Source organism: Vigna radiata, unplaced genomic scaffold (genome assembly GCF_000741045.1).
Source record: "Vigna radiata var. radiata cultivar VC1973A unplaced genomic scaffold, Vradiata_ver6 scaffold_86, whole genome shotgun sequence".
Taxonomy (NCBI): domain Eukaryota; kingdom Viridiplantae; phylum Streptophyta; class Magnoliopsida; order Fabales; family Fabaceae; genus Vigna; species Vigna radiata.
Genome location: NW_014543269.1, coordinates 1,039,824 through 1,059,046, shown reverse-complemented (window position 1 = coordinate 1,059,046; position 19,223 = coordinate 1,039,824). Strand labels below are relative to the sequence as shown.

The 19,223-nt window shown below is 31.1% G+C and overlaps 1 protein-coding gene across 2 annotated transcripts; it reads right to left on the bottom strand.

Annotated features, from left to right (window-relative positions):
• Positions 1-7,732: 7,732 nt before the first annotated feature.
• On the bottom strand, positions 7,733-18,644 carry LOC106754273 (probable aminotransferase TAT2). Of its 2 annotated transcripts, none has more exons than XM_014636292.2 (8): positions 18,389-18,644; positions 9,737-9,975; positions 9,281-9,620; positions 8,977-9,195; positions 8,613-8,672; positions 8,378-8,536; positions 8,203-8,296; positions 7,733-8,116 (listed from the first exon to the last, which is right to left on the bottom strand). In XM_014636292.2, the coding sequence occupies exons 2-8, from the start codon at positions 9,970-9,972 to the stop codon at positions 7,998-8,000; spliced, it is 1,227 nt and encodes a 408-aa protein (XP_014491778.1). In that variant the 5' UTR covers positions 9,973-9,975; positions 18,389-18,644; the 3' UTR covers positions 7,733-7,997. The 2 variants fall into 2 exon arrangements, with proteins under 2 accessions (XP_014491778.1, XP_014491779.1); XM_014636293.2 differs by having other exon boundaries at positions 8,378-8,533.
• Between the last annotated feature and the right edge of the window lie 579 nt (positions 18,645-19,223).

Genomic DNA, 19,223 nt, shown 5'->3' with positions numbered 1-19,223 from the left:
GTTGTTAAGAAACAACCAAAAACAGTATTTCAAGTCAAAAAAGGACTCATTTGATACATTTTTTATAACTTAGGGACCAAAGATTTACATTTTTAAAAACGNNNACTAAACTGAACATCCGCTTATAACTTAGGGACCAAAAAGAGGTTTAAACCGATAAAATATAATGAAAATATATATGCACATAAAACAGTTGACACTAAATACAATTATTTGGTTACATGCCCTTGACATCATAGTTTATTATAGGCGTGCACGTGGTGGTCTCTACTGCTATGTGAGTCATCACCAAGGAGTTATCAACCTATCACATACAAAGTTAATCATCTTTGCACTTTAGGCCAAACAAAGTCCATAATTTAGGACCTCCTACAACTCTCACCACATGACTGATTCTCCTCTAGGTGAGAATGAATGGTTATCAGAGAATAATAACCCCTTATTGAATTCATACTTCAATACAGACACAAAGTTACCACAAAAAGAATTTCTCCTTGAAATTTCTTAAATACCATCATCATATAGGCCGAGAACAATATTTTTACCTGAATTAAAAAAAAAAGTTAGACACCACAAAACATCCAAAAACATATAAAGGACAAAACATAGTCAACAAAGAAATTGACACTCAATGATAGTGTTCAACTTTAAACCTCTCGCAAAAAGTGGCACTTAACAACATCTGTAGCACTTAACATATCTTTTATAAAAACTTATATGCTCAAAGACACGTCTTGACACTCCACTAGTTTGTTACAGTATCACAAAACCTGAAACTTTGTCTTGAACATGTTCAATTGATCATTTTGGTACTTTTATTTTAGTACTTTGATCCAAAATAATTTTACAAACAATTGAACGGATTGTTTAATTACTCATACATAATTCACTCGAACACATAATTATCATTCAATTCATACATTTCACATCAGAAACACTTCAATCCAGATTTATCATAATAGAATCTTAATATTTTAAAACACTAACACATCTAATATACAGATTTTTAGATTATCACATTACTTATTTAAAATTTGAAACTGCTATCATTTATTTAAATTTAGAGAAATTTAACATTCTTAACGAAGGATTGAAATTTTAGGTAAAAAGACACGTAGTTATGATGAAATAGTAAATTACAAACATAAATGTGTGAGGTTTTTTTATACTATGCTAATTTGAACGTTTCTTAGCAATATTATATTATTTGAAAGAAGTATAGGCTTATTCAAGTAAACATATAAAAAAGATCGGTATATACCGATAAGTTTAAATTCAATTAGTAGAGTCATTTGTTCGTACATATTTACAATTCAAAACTTTGAGACATAATGTTTTTGAGTTTTTTTATATATTTTTTATTTTGTTCATCTTCCAAACATCTGACTCCACACTTAAACTCAAAATTAGCATAATGAAACATTACTAATGTGTGATATCTAATGTTGATAATTGTGTTGATGGTTAAAGTTTACCTAAAATCGATTGATATTAATTAATGTTACTATGAGTTTAAAGTTGACCGGCTAGGTATAGTAACAAACTAGAAGGAAAAGATTGAGTGGGTGATGTGTAAGAAAGCACCTCACGACCACTTAGTCTCGATAGCAGTTGCGTAAAATTAAGTTGCAATTAATGTTACAACAACTACTATTAACTGATTAAGGTTTGCATTAATGATCATTAAGAGATAAATTAAACTCTATATATACGGGTTTAATTTTGAAGTAAACTCACTTTTACTCACTATTGACTTACTAAAGGCCTATCGAGAAAAATTTTGACTTAAGCATCGTAGTGTGTTCTGTAGGTCACCTCCTATACTGATCGACCATTTGGAGCAAGACGCAAGGCAAATGTTCGGCGGAGACAGGAATTCATCAGGCGGTTATCCTCGTCCCATTTCAGTAGGAACATTTTGGTGCCCACCGTGGGGCCAAGGATTCTTTGAAGATACCCTAGCAAGACCATAAGGATGACAACACATGACCCGTTAATACTAATGCACGAGATGTAGAGGAGGATGGAAGCCATGCAGGTAAAGATGGTGACTTTGAGGGCCAAGCGTGATGCGACATGGAGGGACCGCGATGCGGGGCGAAGGCCCCCACTGAATCAGCATTCGGCAGCATCCACTCGGACTCCCATAGTGAAATTTCCTGAACTCTTAGTGTCCACCGTTCGGTGAGGAACACTTTTGCAGCTCTGACGTAGGGAACTTTCCAAGTGAGCTCCTAGTGTCCACCATTCGGTGAGGAACGCTTTCGTAGCTCTCACCTTAGCATTTTGGACCTAGGGAATGTTCCAATTGAACTCCTAGTGTCCATCGCTCGTTGAGGAACGCTTTTGCAACCCTCACCTGAGTCCTTTTGACCCAGGAAACGTTCCAAGTGAAATCCTAGTGTCCAACGCTCGGTGAGGAACGCTTTCGTAGCTCTCACCTTATCATTTTAGACCTAGGGAACGTTTCAAGTGAACTCATAGAGTTCGTTGGTCGGTGAGGAACACTTTCGTAGGTCTCGCCTAAGCCTCTTCGACATAGGGAACGTTCTAAATGAACTCCCAGAGTTTGTTGGTCGGTGAGGAACGTTCTTCGTGAGTTCTCACCTGAGTTCTTTGGACCCAGGGAATGTTTCAAGTGAGCTCCTAGTTTCCAGGGTTCGGTGAGGAACGCTTTTGCAGTTCTTACTTAAGTCTTTTGACCTAGGGAACGTTCTAAGTGAACTCCTAGAGTTTAACGCTTGGTTGGTAAGGAACGTTTTTGTAACTCTTACCTTAACTTTTGACTTAGGGAACGTTCTAAGTGAACTCTTAGAGTCTACCGATCGGTTAAGACTTTAAAACCCTACGCAATATCTAAGATTTTGCTAGGGCTTGTGACTTGCAGAACACGAGTCTACCTCAAAATTAAACCCCTATATATAGACTTTATAAGAATCTGACCAATTAATTTACCTCTTTATGATCATTAATGAAATCCTTAACCACTTAACAGCAGTTTTTGTAACATTAATTGTTCTTTAACTCTGCACACAACTGTTGTCAGGACCGGGTCGTGAGGTGCTTTCCTTCGAGTTTGTCATATGCTCAGTCATTTCTTTCGAGTTTGTCACCGTACCTGACAGGTCAACTATAAGTCCATAGTAACAATTAAAGTTATAGAATATATATATATATATTAGTAGTATTCCAAGACTTAACATTCTCCCGGTTGAACTAGGCAAGCCCGCTAAACCAGACGACTAATAAGATAAGCTATAAGTTATTATACTAGTATATTTCAGATAAAACCAAAATATAAGCTATAATTCAATATTTAATTAAAATTATCTTCAACCAATCATATTTTATTATCAATTTACCAAAATATATGTTACTCAAAATTATCATTTTATATTACTATTATTACTAAGGACAATTTGATAATATTCATTTTTTATCAATTAAAACATTTTTTATCTATTACATCTCAAATCTTACACAGACTTTCTCAAACTTTACTTTCAAATTCATATTCAATTATCCATTTTCTATCAATTAAAATATTTTTTTTATCTATCACGTCGATCAAATCTTACACAAACTTTCTCAAACTTTACTTTCAAATCCATATAAATCACCATCAAATCTCTTATGCTCTATTCACTTGAAACAATTTACTACTCTCACAGATAGTAGAAGATGGATTTGTAAAGAATCACCATGTTTGTTTGAAACGATTTGAACTTAAATGGATGCATTTATTTGGGGGAAAATATAGTATTTTACAATACTATCCCCAACTAATAATAAAAATAATAGTATTATTATTATTATATATAATAATATTAACCATTATAATTTTATATTATTTTTATTATTAAGGGTATTTTGGTAATCTTCAATTGCACTAATTAAACAATTTTTTTATCTGTCATATCGATTAAATCTTACACTGATTCTTATATACTTTTTCTTCCACATTCACTTCCACTTACCTCCAAATCCACTCAAATAAACAACAATTAATTCACCTTCAAATCTTCTCAAATTCATTCGTTCACTTTTCCTCAAATAATCCCTCCAAAGTAAACACACCCTAGACTCTTTTCTTGAAAATAATTGTAAACGTAAATTGGAGCAGACAGATTTGTGATTGTTTCTGTGTTCGCTTTGATGACTTTGGAAGCGATTAAACATGATGATTTACGAGATTTAAAATTTTTCTTATCTACACTCATGGCATAAGATTTGAGTGTAATATAGTGAAAAACCATTTATACCCCGAAAGAAAATGCATTGATAGACATTGTGAAAACTCAATCAAAGGTACTGCAATCTATTCCAGGAAAATAAGTAATGTATTCCAAGTGATAATAATATATAAATAACAATAAATATTAAAATAAAATAGTAATAATAATAATAATATATAATGATAATAATAATAATAAATTATATATTTTACCACCTTCACATGTCTCAATCATTTCATTCGTACTTTATATTACCATTTTTTTTACATTTTAAAAATTAATTTTTATTTTTTTTCTTATATATATTTTTAAAATTATATATAACATTAACAATTATCATTTTATATTACTTCTATAACTAAAGATATTTTGGTAATATTTAATTTTCACCTATTAAACAATTTTTTATATGTCACATTAATCAAATCCTATAATAATTTTCACAAACTTTACTTTTAAATTTACTGTCATCCACTTCCAATCCACTAAAAAAAACAATCAATTCATCCTCAAATTCTCTCAAATTCATCCATTCACTCTTCCCCAAATCAATCCTCTAAAGTGAACACATCCTTAAAAGAACACACAATTTATTCTAAAATCTCCTCAAATTCATCCACTTTTCCTTTTTCAAATAATCTTCTTTAAGTGAACACATCCTAAGTAGAGTTGTTTAATACATAAATAAGACACACTCTAACACTTGAGATACATAATGTGAAAAAAGGATCAAAATCCTTTGTTTCAAATTATTCTCACCTACAATTTTGACTTAACAATATCATCTATGTCATCTCTAATATAATACAACTACGAGAAATGGTTTTAAAAACAAAACAAAAAAGTCACAATCACTAGAACAAATAAAACAAAAATGTAATAACTATGTATAATTTCTCAAAACAAATGTCTTTGAGACCATAAAGAGTCTTTCCTATCTTACATACCTCATATGGATTATAAGAAACACTTGGAAGAATTATCATGTAGGCCTCTTCTCTTAAATAATTATTTAAGAAAAATTGTTTAATACCCATTTTAAAAATATTCCAATAACAAACACAAATAATAATAATAAGAGTATTGATTTATTCTAGCAATTACAATAAAGATTTCTGCATAATTTAGGCTATATTCCTAAGAATTCTTTAGTATCTAAACTTGCTTTGGAATATAAATAGACTCATTTGACCTTGTTTTAATCTTGTATATCTATTGAGAGTCAATGACTTGTTTTTTCAGAGGAAGAGATACCAAATCCCCAAGTAACAACTTTATAAGCAATCACATTTCTCTTCATAACATGTTAAAGTTGATCAAGGATAACCTGGAATAAAGCTTAAATAAATTGTAAATTATAATTAAGAAGGAAACAAATAAATAATAATAAAAAGAATAAACAAACTTTGGTGATTGGGCAAACTTAAGAATACATGGAGGATACAAAGGAGGTGGAGGATAAAAAATCACAGATAATTTTTTAAAAAGTCATGAGGACATCTGGAGCTGTCATATTACCAATATTACCATTGTATTTCTCAATTTCAAATTATTTACAACTTCATCGTCGTTTTATGAAAAATAGGATTATAACTTGTAGGGTTGTGAGAATTAAAAAAAAAAGTGAATAGAATGGAACGTGTTCAAGAAAAACAATACAACAATAAATAAAGTTTATGATTGAAAAGATCTAAGTAGATAACCCTTTTGACCATCCTTGTAACAAAGAAAAAAACTATACAAATGAGATATCAATTTACTAAGTTCTACTTGTGGATGAAGAAGAAAACAAGTATATCTAAAAACTTTGAAGAAAGAGTAATTAAGAACATAGTTGTACAATTTTGAAAAAAGAAAAATACTTGAAATAGACACTAGTAAAAACAATTTCACCTCAAAATTCATTAAGAACTAAATAAAGAGAATGAATAGCTTTAAAAATTCTAAATATGTTTCGTTTCAATAACTGTATTTTGTTGAGAAGTATCAGTACAAGAAGTCTAAAAGAGTATTTTTAGTGACAAACAATTAATCCACTTTATTGGAAGTGTACTTACCACCCAAATCATATTAAAAACATAAGATTTTATGACACATGAAAAGAGAAATTAGTTAAGATATTTAGAGTTACTTGAGATGTTAGTTATATATATATATATATATATATATATATATATATATATATATATATATATATATAGTATTATATATATATATATATATATATATATATATATATATATATATATATATATATAACGTATACCAGTGTTTTATAAGATAAACCCAATAATAAGTGTATAATGAAATCCACTGTAATAAGAATCGGTTATAGACCTTATACATCATAATAAACAAAATCAAAATGTATATGAAAGATGAAAACATTCTTAATAAAAGTTAAAAACTTAAAGGAAAAAGCAATATGTTTGCTACAAATCAAAGCTAAATAATCCAAAATTCAAATGAAAAGATTTTATAACTCAACAATGTTGCAACATTATACCTCTCATTTTCTTTCTCTATTGTTTTCTTTTTGTTTTTCTTCTCTTCATACATTCAATATTTATACTTTTTCTTTCCCATTTCCACTAGTGTTTACAAAAGGTTTAATTAGATATTTTTTTTTTGAATCTCAAATACGTTCATTACTTCTTTTTTGTCGTCTTCATTTTTTCAAAATTGTTCCCATTAGAGTTTTGGCTTAAATTGGACAATGCTATTAGAGTGATGTTGATGTGGCATGGTGGTGGTGCTTTTTAAATGATGTGATCTAGTTATTTTGTTAATTAGGTGATTTTGATGTTTATATTATCATTTTTAATTAAAAAAATTAGGGAAAAATGAAATTAAACCTAGATCTCTTTCTTCGAATTATGGATTGTGTTCGTTTTTCAAATTAGGATTCATTGAAAGGAAATTTGAAATCAATTACAAATAACCTATTCATGATTTTGAGAAGGGGGTTTCTATCTTGGTATCTGGTTCTTCTTTTGGTTGCAAGTTGTGTGAATTGAGAAGGAGGTGTTTAGGGTTTCCATGGCACAATAAAGATGAAGGTGATTAATGGTGGTGATTTTGGTAACTAATGGTGACGCGAGACTTACGATAAAGGCAAACTGGTAGTTAATGATTTCTTTTTGCAATTCATAATTCGAAAAAAGTCCTAAATTTAATTAAATTTTTTTCTCAATTTCGTTGACGTCATAATAACCAAAACCAAATAACTAGCTCACGTTAATTAAAAATTACACCCTCAGCCTATTATGTCATCACTTTAATAACGTTGGTCTAATTTAATAGCAAGAGTCTAATTAGAGAAAATTTACAAAAAATGAAAATCCAATTAACCAAAAAAAAAAGACTTGATAATAAAATATTATAAGATGTGCAATATAACATATAATTAAGATTTCATTTTCACAAACTAAAATTTTATTAATAATAAGAAATGCTTAACATAAGGCATAAACAAGACTCCAGGGACACACAGATAATTAGCAAAACCAAATTAGCCATTCTGAGGAAAAAGCTAAACCAAGACGAAGACACCAAACAAAGGAAGCATAAATTACACAAATACACTGCCACAAATCATATATTGCAACTCCACTGCATCATTAAGGCACTCCCAATAATATGATATTATATCAGTACCTGTGAATATATTTAGCTGCATAAAATGCCTTATTGAAACTCAGCACACCCTAAAGTAAACACACTTCCCACCACCTCTCCCATACACCTTTCACATAGCATGACTTATGACAACTTTGCATGTCTAAGACCGAATGCTTTTATCCTGCTAAGACCTTCTTTCAGATCAGAAGGGTCAACAGCAAGACTAAACCGAATCCAATTCTTTAGTCCAACGATAACACCTACAAGCATATTATCATTGATCATCACATCTTCATCATTGTCACAAGTCAATGGAATTTCAATAACAACTTGAAAAAATTCTTACCAGGAAAAAGAATTACAGATTCCTCTTTGACCAACTTACTGCAAAATTGTACATCATCAACAATATCCTCAAGTTGGGAAAGGTTAATCTCCACCTACTCCATCATTTTTCATTAGTTGATAATGTTACTAATCTACAACATTATGAAAATTGTAAATTTCTTTATGCCACTCACCATTACAACCATGGCTCCTTCTGGTTTCAGAGGGCATGTCAAGCAAGGGATCTCCTTACACCCATCATAGAATATGTTTGCAGCTTCTCTCAGTATACCAAGATTATTTGAATGGAAATCGTTTGGAGTTTTCTCAAGTATTTCTGGTATTGCTGCCTGCTGATAATTAATGTACTATTATTTACAATGGATAAACCCGTATTAATTAGTTATTTTTATATCTATCGGTTATTACCTGCACGATGGTTGGAGGGTTATCAGTGATCTCTATATAATTGGTTATTTTGGACACGATCTAATAAACAAGAAAAAACAATTGCATTATCAGTATAAAATAGTCTCGGTCAAATATTAAGATGTCTGCTGATAAATCTAACAAGGTTAACACACAATTGAGTTTTATCAGTTTATTTTCTTGTAAGTAAAAAATGTTAACTTGATTACATAAATATTGATTGAGAATATGATTATGTGACAATATTGAATCATGCAATACTTTTTCTATGTCTAGGTTATTCCTACTTAATTTTTTTAAATAAAACAACTACTTTTAGAGCAATAATTTTTTAAGCACAAAAAGGTTATGAGCAAAAACAAACCCCAGATTTTTGAAGAATTCCTTGAGGATCACATATGGCTATCCAACCGATTCTCCAACCAGGAATAATCCATCTTTTTGAAAAAGAACCAATCGAAATAACTGGCACTATTGAAGAAAACTCTCCCATGTACACAAAAGGTTTGCTTCCAAAAACTACATGGGCATAAACTTCATCAGAGATGACAAAGATTCCAAGTTTGTTTGCAATCTCTGCAACCTGCAATTAATAGTCATGAAAAATCAATACATTTTGTTTTTTCTCAACCAAAATGAATTTCAACGTATGTTTGAGCTAAAGATACCTTTTTCAGATGTTCATACGCAAACACATTCCCACAAGGACTACTGGGGCTGATGATGACCAAAGCCACAGTATTCTCATCTGCTAAATTTTCTAAAGAGTCAAGGTCAACTTCCCAACCTCTCTCAGGCAAAAGATCATAATATCGAACTTCAAGGTCACAAAGAGAGGCACGAAGTTCGTACTGAGGGTACCCTGGCTTTGGAAGGAGAACGTTGGCCCCAGGACGTGCAATGGAAGGTAAGATTATATCTATCGCTTGTGTGCCACCAATGGAGAGAAAAACATTCTCTGCTGAGAGCTTATGTGGAAAATGAGAGGAGAGATGATCTGCAATAGCCCTGTTATGAAATATATGATAGTGATAAGGTTTTTGAGTTTATCAGAAACTGATGAAGTGATTATATATTGGTATCAGATTGTAGAATGATTTAGAAAGAAGTTTGAAGGAAGAAACCTCTTAGCCTGAAGTAAGCCATGAGTGGGAGGGTAACAGTTGAAGTTAAAAGAATGAACTGATGTTGTAACAGCATCAAGAGCCACATTTGTAGTACGAAACAGTGGGTTATCAGTAGGATCTACACGACCAAGACGAATCACGGGTCTGGTGTCTTCATTGTTGACGCTGTCCAGCAACATGTCATAGATTCCTCCCACGGTGATGTTTGAAGCATTCAAATCTTTGTTCTCCATAATCTTAGTTGGTCAAAGAGGATGATGAGTGAATTATGAGGAGAAGGTAGCAAAGATAGCTAAGAACACAATACTAAGAAAGAGACCAACTTCATATATAGATAGCATCTGTCAAAACTTAGCATGACAGAAAAATATGTTACTGTATTATGATTGTATTTTTATACAGTTTTATACTATATTGTAATATAAGGAAAATGTTTTTTTCACATTAATTCTAATTGTGGATAATCCACATTTAAAAATATTTTGATTATTATAAAAGTTAATTTTTTATTTATAAAGAAAAAAGGAGATAAAAGAATAAAATAGTAAATATAAAATGTGTGTAAAAATTTGTTGGATAGTTTTGATAATCTAATAACAGAACTCTTGTTCTTATTTATATATATATATATATATATATATATATATATATATATATATATATATATATATATATATATATATATATATATATAATGGGATTTCTATTTTATTGAATTTCTTAAAATATAATTCACAAAATTTGGTAGACGTAAAATCCATTATAAAATAGGGATATAAGTCGTATTGTAAATGTGTTCTAAAGTACGAATTTTATTTTGTCATGTTTTTAGAAATCACGGGTAAAATTTATGAGTTTCATCTTTTATTTACTTGAAATAAAATATTAATAATATCATAACTTATTATGCCAACAAATTCTAACAAATTTAATAACATCGAGTTTTTTTGTGGAATTTAATCGTCTCCTAATTCTTAAGAACGGTTAGTCATTAAATTGAAACACAACACAACAATGATCTTGGATTTGGTACGAGAAAGAAAACTTGTACGAGAGGAGGATGTTATAGATTAAGGATATATTTAGACTCTCTTTTTTTTTTTCTATTTTTTAGAAAGAGAAAAAAAAAAACATTTTGTTTAAAGTTATAAGAATAAGTTTTTCCACCTAAGCTTTCATCATACTTTATTGTTTTAAGTATGATATGAATGTTGACTTATTGTATGGTATTGCATCTCAACAGTAGGATGCACTGAATTAAAATAAGTGATCATAGAAAAGACAAATATAAATAGAAGCAATAATGTCCATTTCGTTTTGAAGTTTTAGAATTTTAGATTCTTGTTTTAAAAAAAAAGTAAAAAATTATTATTTTTAAAAATTTTAACTTATATATATATATCATGAAATCATATTTAACTTAATCAACTTAAAACCAAAATTAGGTTAAAAAACATAATAGTTAATAAATAAAAAATCTATAAAAACATAAATGTAAAATATTCAAATTAATGAAGAATTTAATGTCAACAAATATATTAGTTGTGATTCTTCCTTTTAATATTGTCGTCCTAAAAAGAAAAACTTGGTAGCAAAATAATCCCTAAACAAATTCATATAAATATGTTTAAAACATCATCTTAACTAAACAATTTAAGAGAGTAAATTTATGAATTCTCTGACTAATACATTCATCATCTTATTCAATTTTAATTAACTAATACATTAATTGAATTTTTAAATTTCTATCTATCTGACTGGGAATGGATTCCAAGATCTAGTTTGCATGCAAGTGGTTAGAGATTCTTCTATAAAGTAGGTTTTTTGTATGGGTTAGGAAAATGACTAAATTGGTAGGTATTAAGGTTCTATTCACGGTCATTCATATAACAATCAAACAAAATGTAATGAATAATTTTGTTAAGCTTAATGTCAGAGGTGTAATTATTGATATATGTGACGTGAGTATCTATTATTTATAATAAGTATATATTTTAATGTTTGTTTATAATACAAATATCATATTATTCTGTAAATATTCGTTATTTTTAAAAATTGAAATTAAAATTTAATTTATATTTTATTTGAAGCAAAGAAAGTCAAGTTTAATTTGAAGCAAATAAAGTCAAGTTTTCACTTATGGAATTACTATAATTCATTAGAAAGAGACTTGAACAGCAGCAAGTTAACCTAACCATTTGAAATAAACTCTTACACTAATCCATTCAGTGATAATAAAAAGATAGTTAAGCTTAGTTTTGTTCATAGATAGTTCCGTTATTAATAGTTTAGTGCAAAAAGTTATAGTTGGAATCATAGTTGTAATTTGGTTGATCAACCTTTCATCAATAAAGCATAAAGACGATGATGGAAAGGCAATATAAATAAATAATATACAGAGTGACTCCTACTTTTTTTAATCTTGGCTCTTGCCATGAGTTTAAAGTCATTTTATATAAACATAATAAATCGATTTAATCCTCTCTCTCATGCACTATATATATTTTAATAGGAATGTGTTTCTATGATAATTTTTTCAAGAATTTATGTTTTATAATTTTAAGAGATTTATTCATATTCTCTTATTTATCAACTATAAAAAAAATTCTTTAATTACTAACAAAATTTTATCCAAACGAAAAAAATTCTTCAACAAATTAAAATTAAAATTATCGACAAAAATATTCGTTAATTAATTTCATCAATAAAATGATAGATTTCTTATTTTGAGCTTAGTCATTTCATGGAAAAATTTATTGATAAATTTCTCAGCATTTAATTTTTTTTAAAATTTGTTAATAAAACTGAATTTCTTATTATAAAAAGAAAAAGTTATTTATATAATCATTGACAAAACGACTGCGGATTTTCTTAAGTATGTTTATAAATTAATTAGAGGTATGTGAGAAAATGATATGTACTGATTTTGATTTTAATTCAATTTTTCATAATTTTAGTGACATATAATCATTGGATTCAAAAGCATTAATTTATGTTCAATAAACGTGGATAAAATATTTTCTTAAATATAAGAATTTGTGAAAAGTTAGTTTTTAGAAGATTAGTTAGTTATTATTAAAACCTTTATACTTTTATATCATATGAATTGTTTGAGATTTATACTTTTATATCATATGAATTGTTTGGGATTGTCTATGTGCAAAATTAATGCAAGATTGTGGTAGAACAAAATTGTAAAAAAAAATATAATAGTTATGGTAAAAAATTATCGTTATTATTATTTTTAACGATGATTATGGTAAAAATTCTCGTTGCATTCTATTTTCGTTTTTTTATATTTTTACTTTAGATTCATTTTTAGTGACGATTTTTGCATCATCCGTCAGTATAGCATTTTTATTTTTTATTTTGTAGGGTGATTTATAACATCGAATAAATGATGGTTCTAAAACCATAGTAGAAAGATTGTTTTAATCATCGTCGATAACTTTTGTAGGAACCTATAAATTGGTATTTTATAAGTGACAATAGTTTAAAATTAGTGAAATTTAATTATTATAATATTAAACGATTTTAATATAAATAGTATTTTTATAAAGTCTCATTAATTTAAAACATACAATTTCTTTATAAACTATTTTTTTAGAGTTTTTTTACTTCTCTTTAGAAGTTTTCGTCCCCGTTCATCTTATTGAAGAATCGAGGTCGTAGAATTAATCCTTGCAACAAACTCTTCAATTTGGATCGATTAATTACTCTTTTTAAGTAAGTTGAGTTTCAATCCCTATTTTACGTTTCTTTTCTCATATTTATTGCATGTGGGCCCTACTCAACTTACATGTGTCTTTTGAGTCACCAATTTGAGTCTTTGTTGATCAATGATTCTAACAGTGTACTTTGATCATGTTCTTATTGTTCGCAGGAGCAGAAAAAGTTTCCTATGTGCTCGAAGTTGTTTTAAGCTTCTTAAAGCGTTTTGGTAACCAGTTAGTCAAAGAACCTAAATACATTGTTTTAAGATTTTAAGTACTTTGATAATCTGATATGGTATACTTAAGTTTGATTAAATGAACTGAGTTGTTGAATTTAGGTATTTGAGTTTGTTGAAATTCTTTTGTGTTGTTTTATAATTTCTTGATTTTGGTATAAATCTTATTGTCTGGTATGAGAAAATTATGATGCAATTGCTTGTTAAATGGTATTTGTTTTTGTTGTCTAAATTGATGAAACTGAGGTTATCATTAGTTGATATTGCTGTTGAATTGTGATTTGGTAATAGGTTAGAGTGTTGGTAAGAAATTGGTCTAGAATTTGTGGTTTGATGGGTGAAATTATGTGGGGATTGTTCTTTGAGTGAGTTCGAAGTTAGAAGTTTGTGTTGATGTTATTTAAGACTTGGTTTGCTTTTTGTTTTGTTGAAATGTGGTATTTTAGTATGCTAAGTTTGTGGTTGGGATGTGGTGGTTGTTTGTTTGATCTGATGGACCGAGTCATTGGCCAAGTGATCAAATTGATATCTAATCTAAGGTTTAAACATGTTTTTGAATCAACCATAGTGTTGAGGATACCAATTTGGTCATTTGGATAGGTCTTAAGTGCAAACAAATCAAGAATTAGAGTTGTTGGTTTCTGATGTGGCATTGAGTGACCCCGAGTAGCGCTTTGTGCTGCAAAGTTAGAGAGCCACTAGGCTTTAGGGCTTTGAGCATTGCAAAGTCAATGACCTCTCTATTTTTAGGGTGTTGAACGACATTTGTTGGCGCTAAACACCACTTTTTCCTACAAGTCGGAAACTCTTTTCTTCACAATTCGCTGGGTGAGAGATTTTATGGTGGCATTCTGTAGTGTAATGTATTGATGTAGGGATTCTCGTTTTGAGGGTTATCCTGATACTGTAATAACCATCCAATCTCAAGTAGAAAAGAGTGTGTTATGTTAGCAAAATGTTGAAGATGAAGTTTTGATGATGTCCAAATCAAGTCAAGAGAAATGAAGATTCAAGAAGATCCTTTGAAGACTTGTTTTGCAATGGAAAGCTTTTGTAATAAATGTAGATTATTGTCTAGGACTTAGATTTTCATTGGGTTTGATTTCATGTACTTTCATACTTTGTTATTGATGTTCAAAGTCAAAATCGCACTGTTTTAATCGATTAAAACGAGTAAAAGTTGAAAACTCAACTTTCTCTATTTTAATAGATTAAAATACATTTTAATCTATTAGTTAATCGATCAAAATACATTTTAATCGATTAAAGTTGACCGTTTGACTTTTCTAGCTTTTGTTGCACTTATTTTAATAGATTAATAGTAATATTAATTGATTAAAAGCGTAAAATGGCCAGTTACGAAGAATGGAAGAGTTTTTGCTTGAGTCTATAAATAGGCTCTCTTTATCCATCAACAACAACTCTTCCCTTATGCTCAAATACTCAAAACTCGTTGAGAATTATGTGCTCTTGCTCAACTAAGGAAACTCTTGTCTGTGGTGCCGATGATTGCTACTACGGTGACGGAGGAATAACTGGTTCATCCTTGGTGCGTTTGAGGAGGTGTGTGGAAGAGGATCATACTTCGTGAAGTATTCGGAGGAGGTGTTTCATAAGACTCAAAGGAGGTGCAGGTTCATCTCTTGTGGTATCAAGAGAGGTGATTTCTAAACTTTTACAAATTGTTTCTTTATGAGTGTAGTTTTTAATTGTTTTGTGATTAATGAACTGTTTATCTTGATTTGAGATAAGCGACTGGATGTAGAATAGGTAAGGTCCGAACCAGTATAAAAATCATCTGGGCAAATTTCTCTCAACCTTACTCTTGTTATTTGTTATTGTCGCAACCAGAATCGCAACCGGACGACAATCCAAAAAAGAAAACGAGTTTAGAAAAAGTTTTGGAGTCGCCACCATAGTTTATTCTGAAAACTACGGAAAACCATAAAATGATACGACATGGTCTGTGAAAACCAGATTCTAGGTTCGGGAGTCAGTTACATGTAAGGAAGGTATTAACACCCTATAACGCCTGTACTAAGGCAGTACCTTTAATTAAATATGCAAATGTGATGTGGTTTTCAAAATGTTTAACTATCCCCAAAATTAGAGAAACAAAAAATGTTTTTTATTTTTTTGGAAAATTGTTAAGAAAATTTGTTTGGAAAAGATTTGGATTTTTGGGAAGTGAACCTGACAAGGACTAGCCTTGCTCCTACATATCTCCACTTGAGATGGAGAATCAAGGATCATGTAGTTCTGACTGAAAGATTGTTTGTTTGTTTGAAAAACATGATGTTTTGTATTTTTGGTATTTTTATGTGAGAAAGAGAAAAGGTTTTTTAACACAAGGATGATGCGAGCGATCACACATGCGCTTAACCTTTAAAACATTTTTTGATGTTTTTTATGAAAGAAAGGGAAAAGGTTTTTAGCACAAGGATGATGCGAGCGATCACACATGTGCTTAAACCTCTAAAACATTTTTATTCATTTTTAGAAGAGAAGAAGAAAAGGTTTTAGCACAAGGACGATGTGAGCGATCACACACGTGCTTAATCCTTTAAAACATTTTTTACTTATTTTTTTAGAAGAGAAGAAAAAAAGGTTTTAGCACAAGGACGATGAGAACGATCACACATGTGCTTAAACCTTTAAAACATTTTTTATTTATTTTTTAGAAGAGAAGAAGAAAAGGTTTTAGTACAAGGACAATGCGAGCAATCACACATGTGCTTAAACCTTTAAAAAATTATTTATTTATTTTTTTAGAAGAGAAGAAAAAAAGGTTTTAACACAAAGATGATGCGAGCGATTACACATGTGCTTAAACCTTTAAAACATTATTTATTTTTTTAGAAGAGAAGAAGATTTTAGCACAAAAACGATGCAAGCGATCACACATGTGCTTAAACCTTTAAAACATTTTTTATTTTTTTATTTTTTTATATGTTTCTGAGTTTTTGATTACTTTTCTCAATATAAAAATATAATAATATTATAATAAATAAGTAGATAAAAGTCTAAAATATATAACGTGGGGTAGAAATAGTAACTATGGAGTGCACAAAAGAAAAGATAGGCAAACATATAAACATATGATAAAAACAGGGGTGCACGAAGTAAGTAAAGCAAATAATAAAGAGATTTGCAGAAAAAGAAATGGGCTTAAGCCCAAAACACGCACAAAAAGGATACGGGGGTGCCAAAATGAGAAACGGAGTACAAAGCGGAAAAGGTTCCTTATTATTATTATTTTTTTTAAATGAAAGGAACCAGATCTGGCCCAAGTATTCCCAGCGGAAAATTTAGGGGTTGTCTCCCTAGCCTCATTTCAACATTCGCACATCCCAGATACTCAAGTCTTTGCTTCTGAACTTGAAACCCACGCTCACCACTCACTCCGCCCCAGCCTCCGTTCAAACGGCCAACCACCACGACGGACCCCTGCTCAGTCTAAGGTGCCATCGGCGACCAAGCGCCACCAGGGCCTCCGCTGGCCGTAGCGTCACATCTTCTTTCTTGCCCCCTTTTCGCATGCAAGAGGAGAACTCGCCTTCCACCCTGCATCCTCGTCGCCGCTGCCTCCACCGAAGTCGGCCACCGCGAGCTGCGATGCAAGGCGCCACCAACACCGCTGCTCACCGCCGGAAGGGTCGCCAGCCCTGGCTCGGGTCTTCTTTGCTTCTTTTCTTCTTCGCGTGGGAGGGAGAACCCCTCTCGGTTCGAAAAAGACACCAGCCGCCGCTTGGGTAGGGCCGGCTGCCGTGAGCCACAAGCCAGGACGCCACCGGTTGCAGCGTCAAAGTCCTCCTCTCACTCCGATTCAGCGCGACCCAAAAACAAGGGTCATCACCCCCAATCCGGCGAAGCGGACGGCCGCCGACGTCCACTGTTCTGCGCCGTCAACGCTTGATCGAGATCACTCCCGTCGTCGTGGATTCATTCATTCGCTCAAAGTCACCCTAAGGAAACTGGCTCTCTAAACATAGGTTCAGTGTCAAGTTGTTGTAAAACTCCTTGGAACACCCTCTCAACCGGGGAGGAAATCAGATACTACTGATGGGTTACGAGTTGAGCAAGAGATTGAGGTGGTACCTCAACGGTCTTCAAGGTTGAGCTACATCGAGATTGGTGTGTTGGGGGAAGGAAGGTAAAAGATGAATGGGGTGTTATAAAATAGGTACGTAGAATAAAACTTGTCTAAGGGTGTTATTCTGGAGGAACGGTTCGAAATGAAATGGCACGGGGTTACGATTTGGTCTGTTCATTGTGTTTGATACAAGTGGAAGATGATTTTGAGATTGAAGGGAGCTACATCAGACATCATTACTCAGATTAAAATTACTCAGATTGAAGGAGACCTATGATTTGCTAATGAGAAAAACTGGTTCTGTTTTCTATTCTAGAAATGCATCTGATTCTGTTTGCTTTTTATTACGGGTTTTCCTGGGTGCTAAAGCGGTATTGAAGTCTTGATGTTGGGGGAATATATGCCTATTCTCTATTGTTAGTTATATCTGATGAATCTTACAGGTCTTGATAATATATTTTGCATGAAGTTTTGATTGACATAGAATGCCACAAGGAAAACAAATGTGACTATATACATTGACCAAACATCATTCATACATATCCAGGCGTGTAGTAGAGGAGCATGCATTTATATAAGACCGAAAAGCTTAGATATGAAGACTTACCTTTGCAGCTTCACAAAACTTTCTCTTTCGGTTCAGTCTCCCTTGCACCAAGGTTCACGGATGACAAAGAGGGTGAAGGCAATTGATCTCCTTTTCCCTGACCGTGAGTTTTCCTTTTTCTTAGTTGTCTCCTCCTTCTTCTGATATTGTGTGCTTTTTTGCTGAAGATCACCAGAGCTGGTGGTTGGGATGTGAGTCTCCAATGTTCTGTGATGGTGAGGTTTTTGGGATGAATAATGGTCTCAGTGCTCTCTCTCTTTTCCCTTTCACATGCTAGAGGCCCTGCAATGCCATCACTCTGTCACCTAATTCATGGTCCCATGGCTAGAGAAAGTTTTTCCGTTTATGGTAATCTAGCTAAAGGTGCATGTCTGAGTAAAAGATTCCCATACAAAAATGGGAGATAGCGTAGTGGAAAAGAAGAAGACTTGACTTTTGCCATTTTTTTTGTTTGTTTTCTATAATGTTTAGTAAACGAATTTAAATAAAAGAAGATTAAATAACAAAATCAATTAACGTAAAAATGAATAAAATAAAATCTGAATGATAGAAAATTGAAATAAAAGGAAAATAAAAGTACAATAACTCAAAATAACATAAAATAAAATAAAAAAATAATTAAAATAATCAAATAAAAATGAAATAAAATAATAGAACATAATAAAATGACATAAAATAAGATAAAAAAAATAACTTATATTATTTAATCATCCGGACGAAATTGGATGTTGATAATTATTATTATTTGTTTAGTAAGATAAATTGAGGAGAAATTAAAAGGTACATGTTTGTATTAAAACCCCTCTTGGTTTGTTATTTCACGCTAACCATTCGG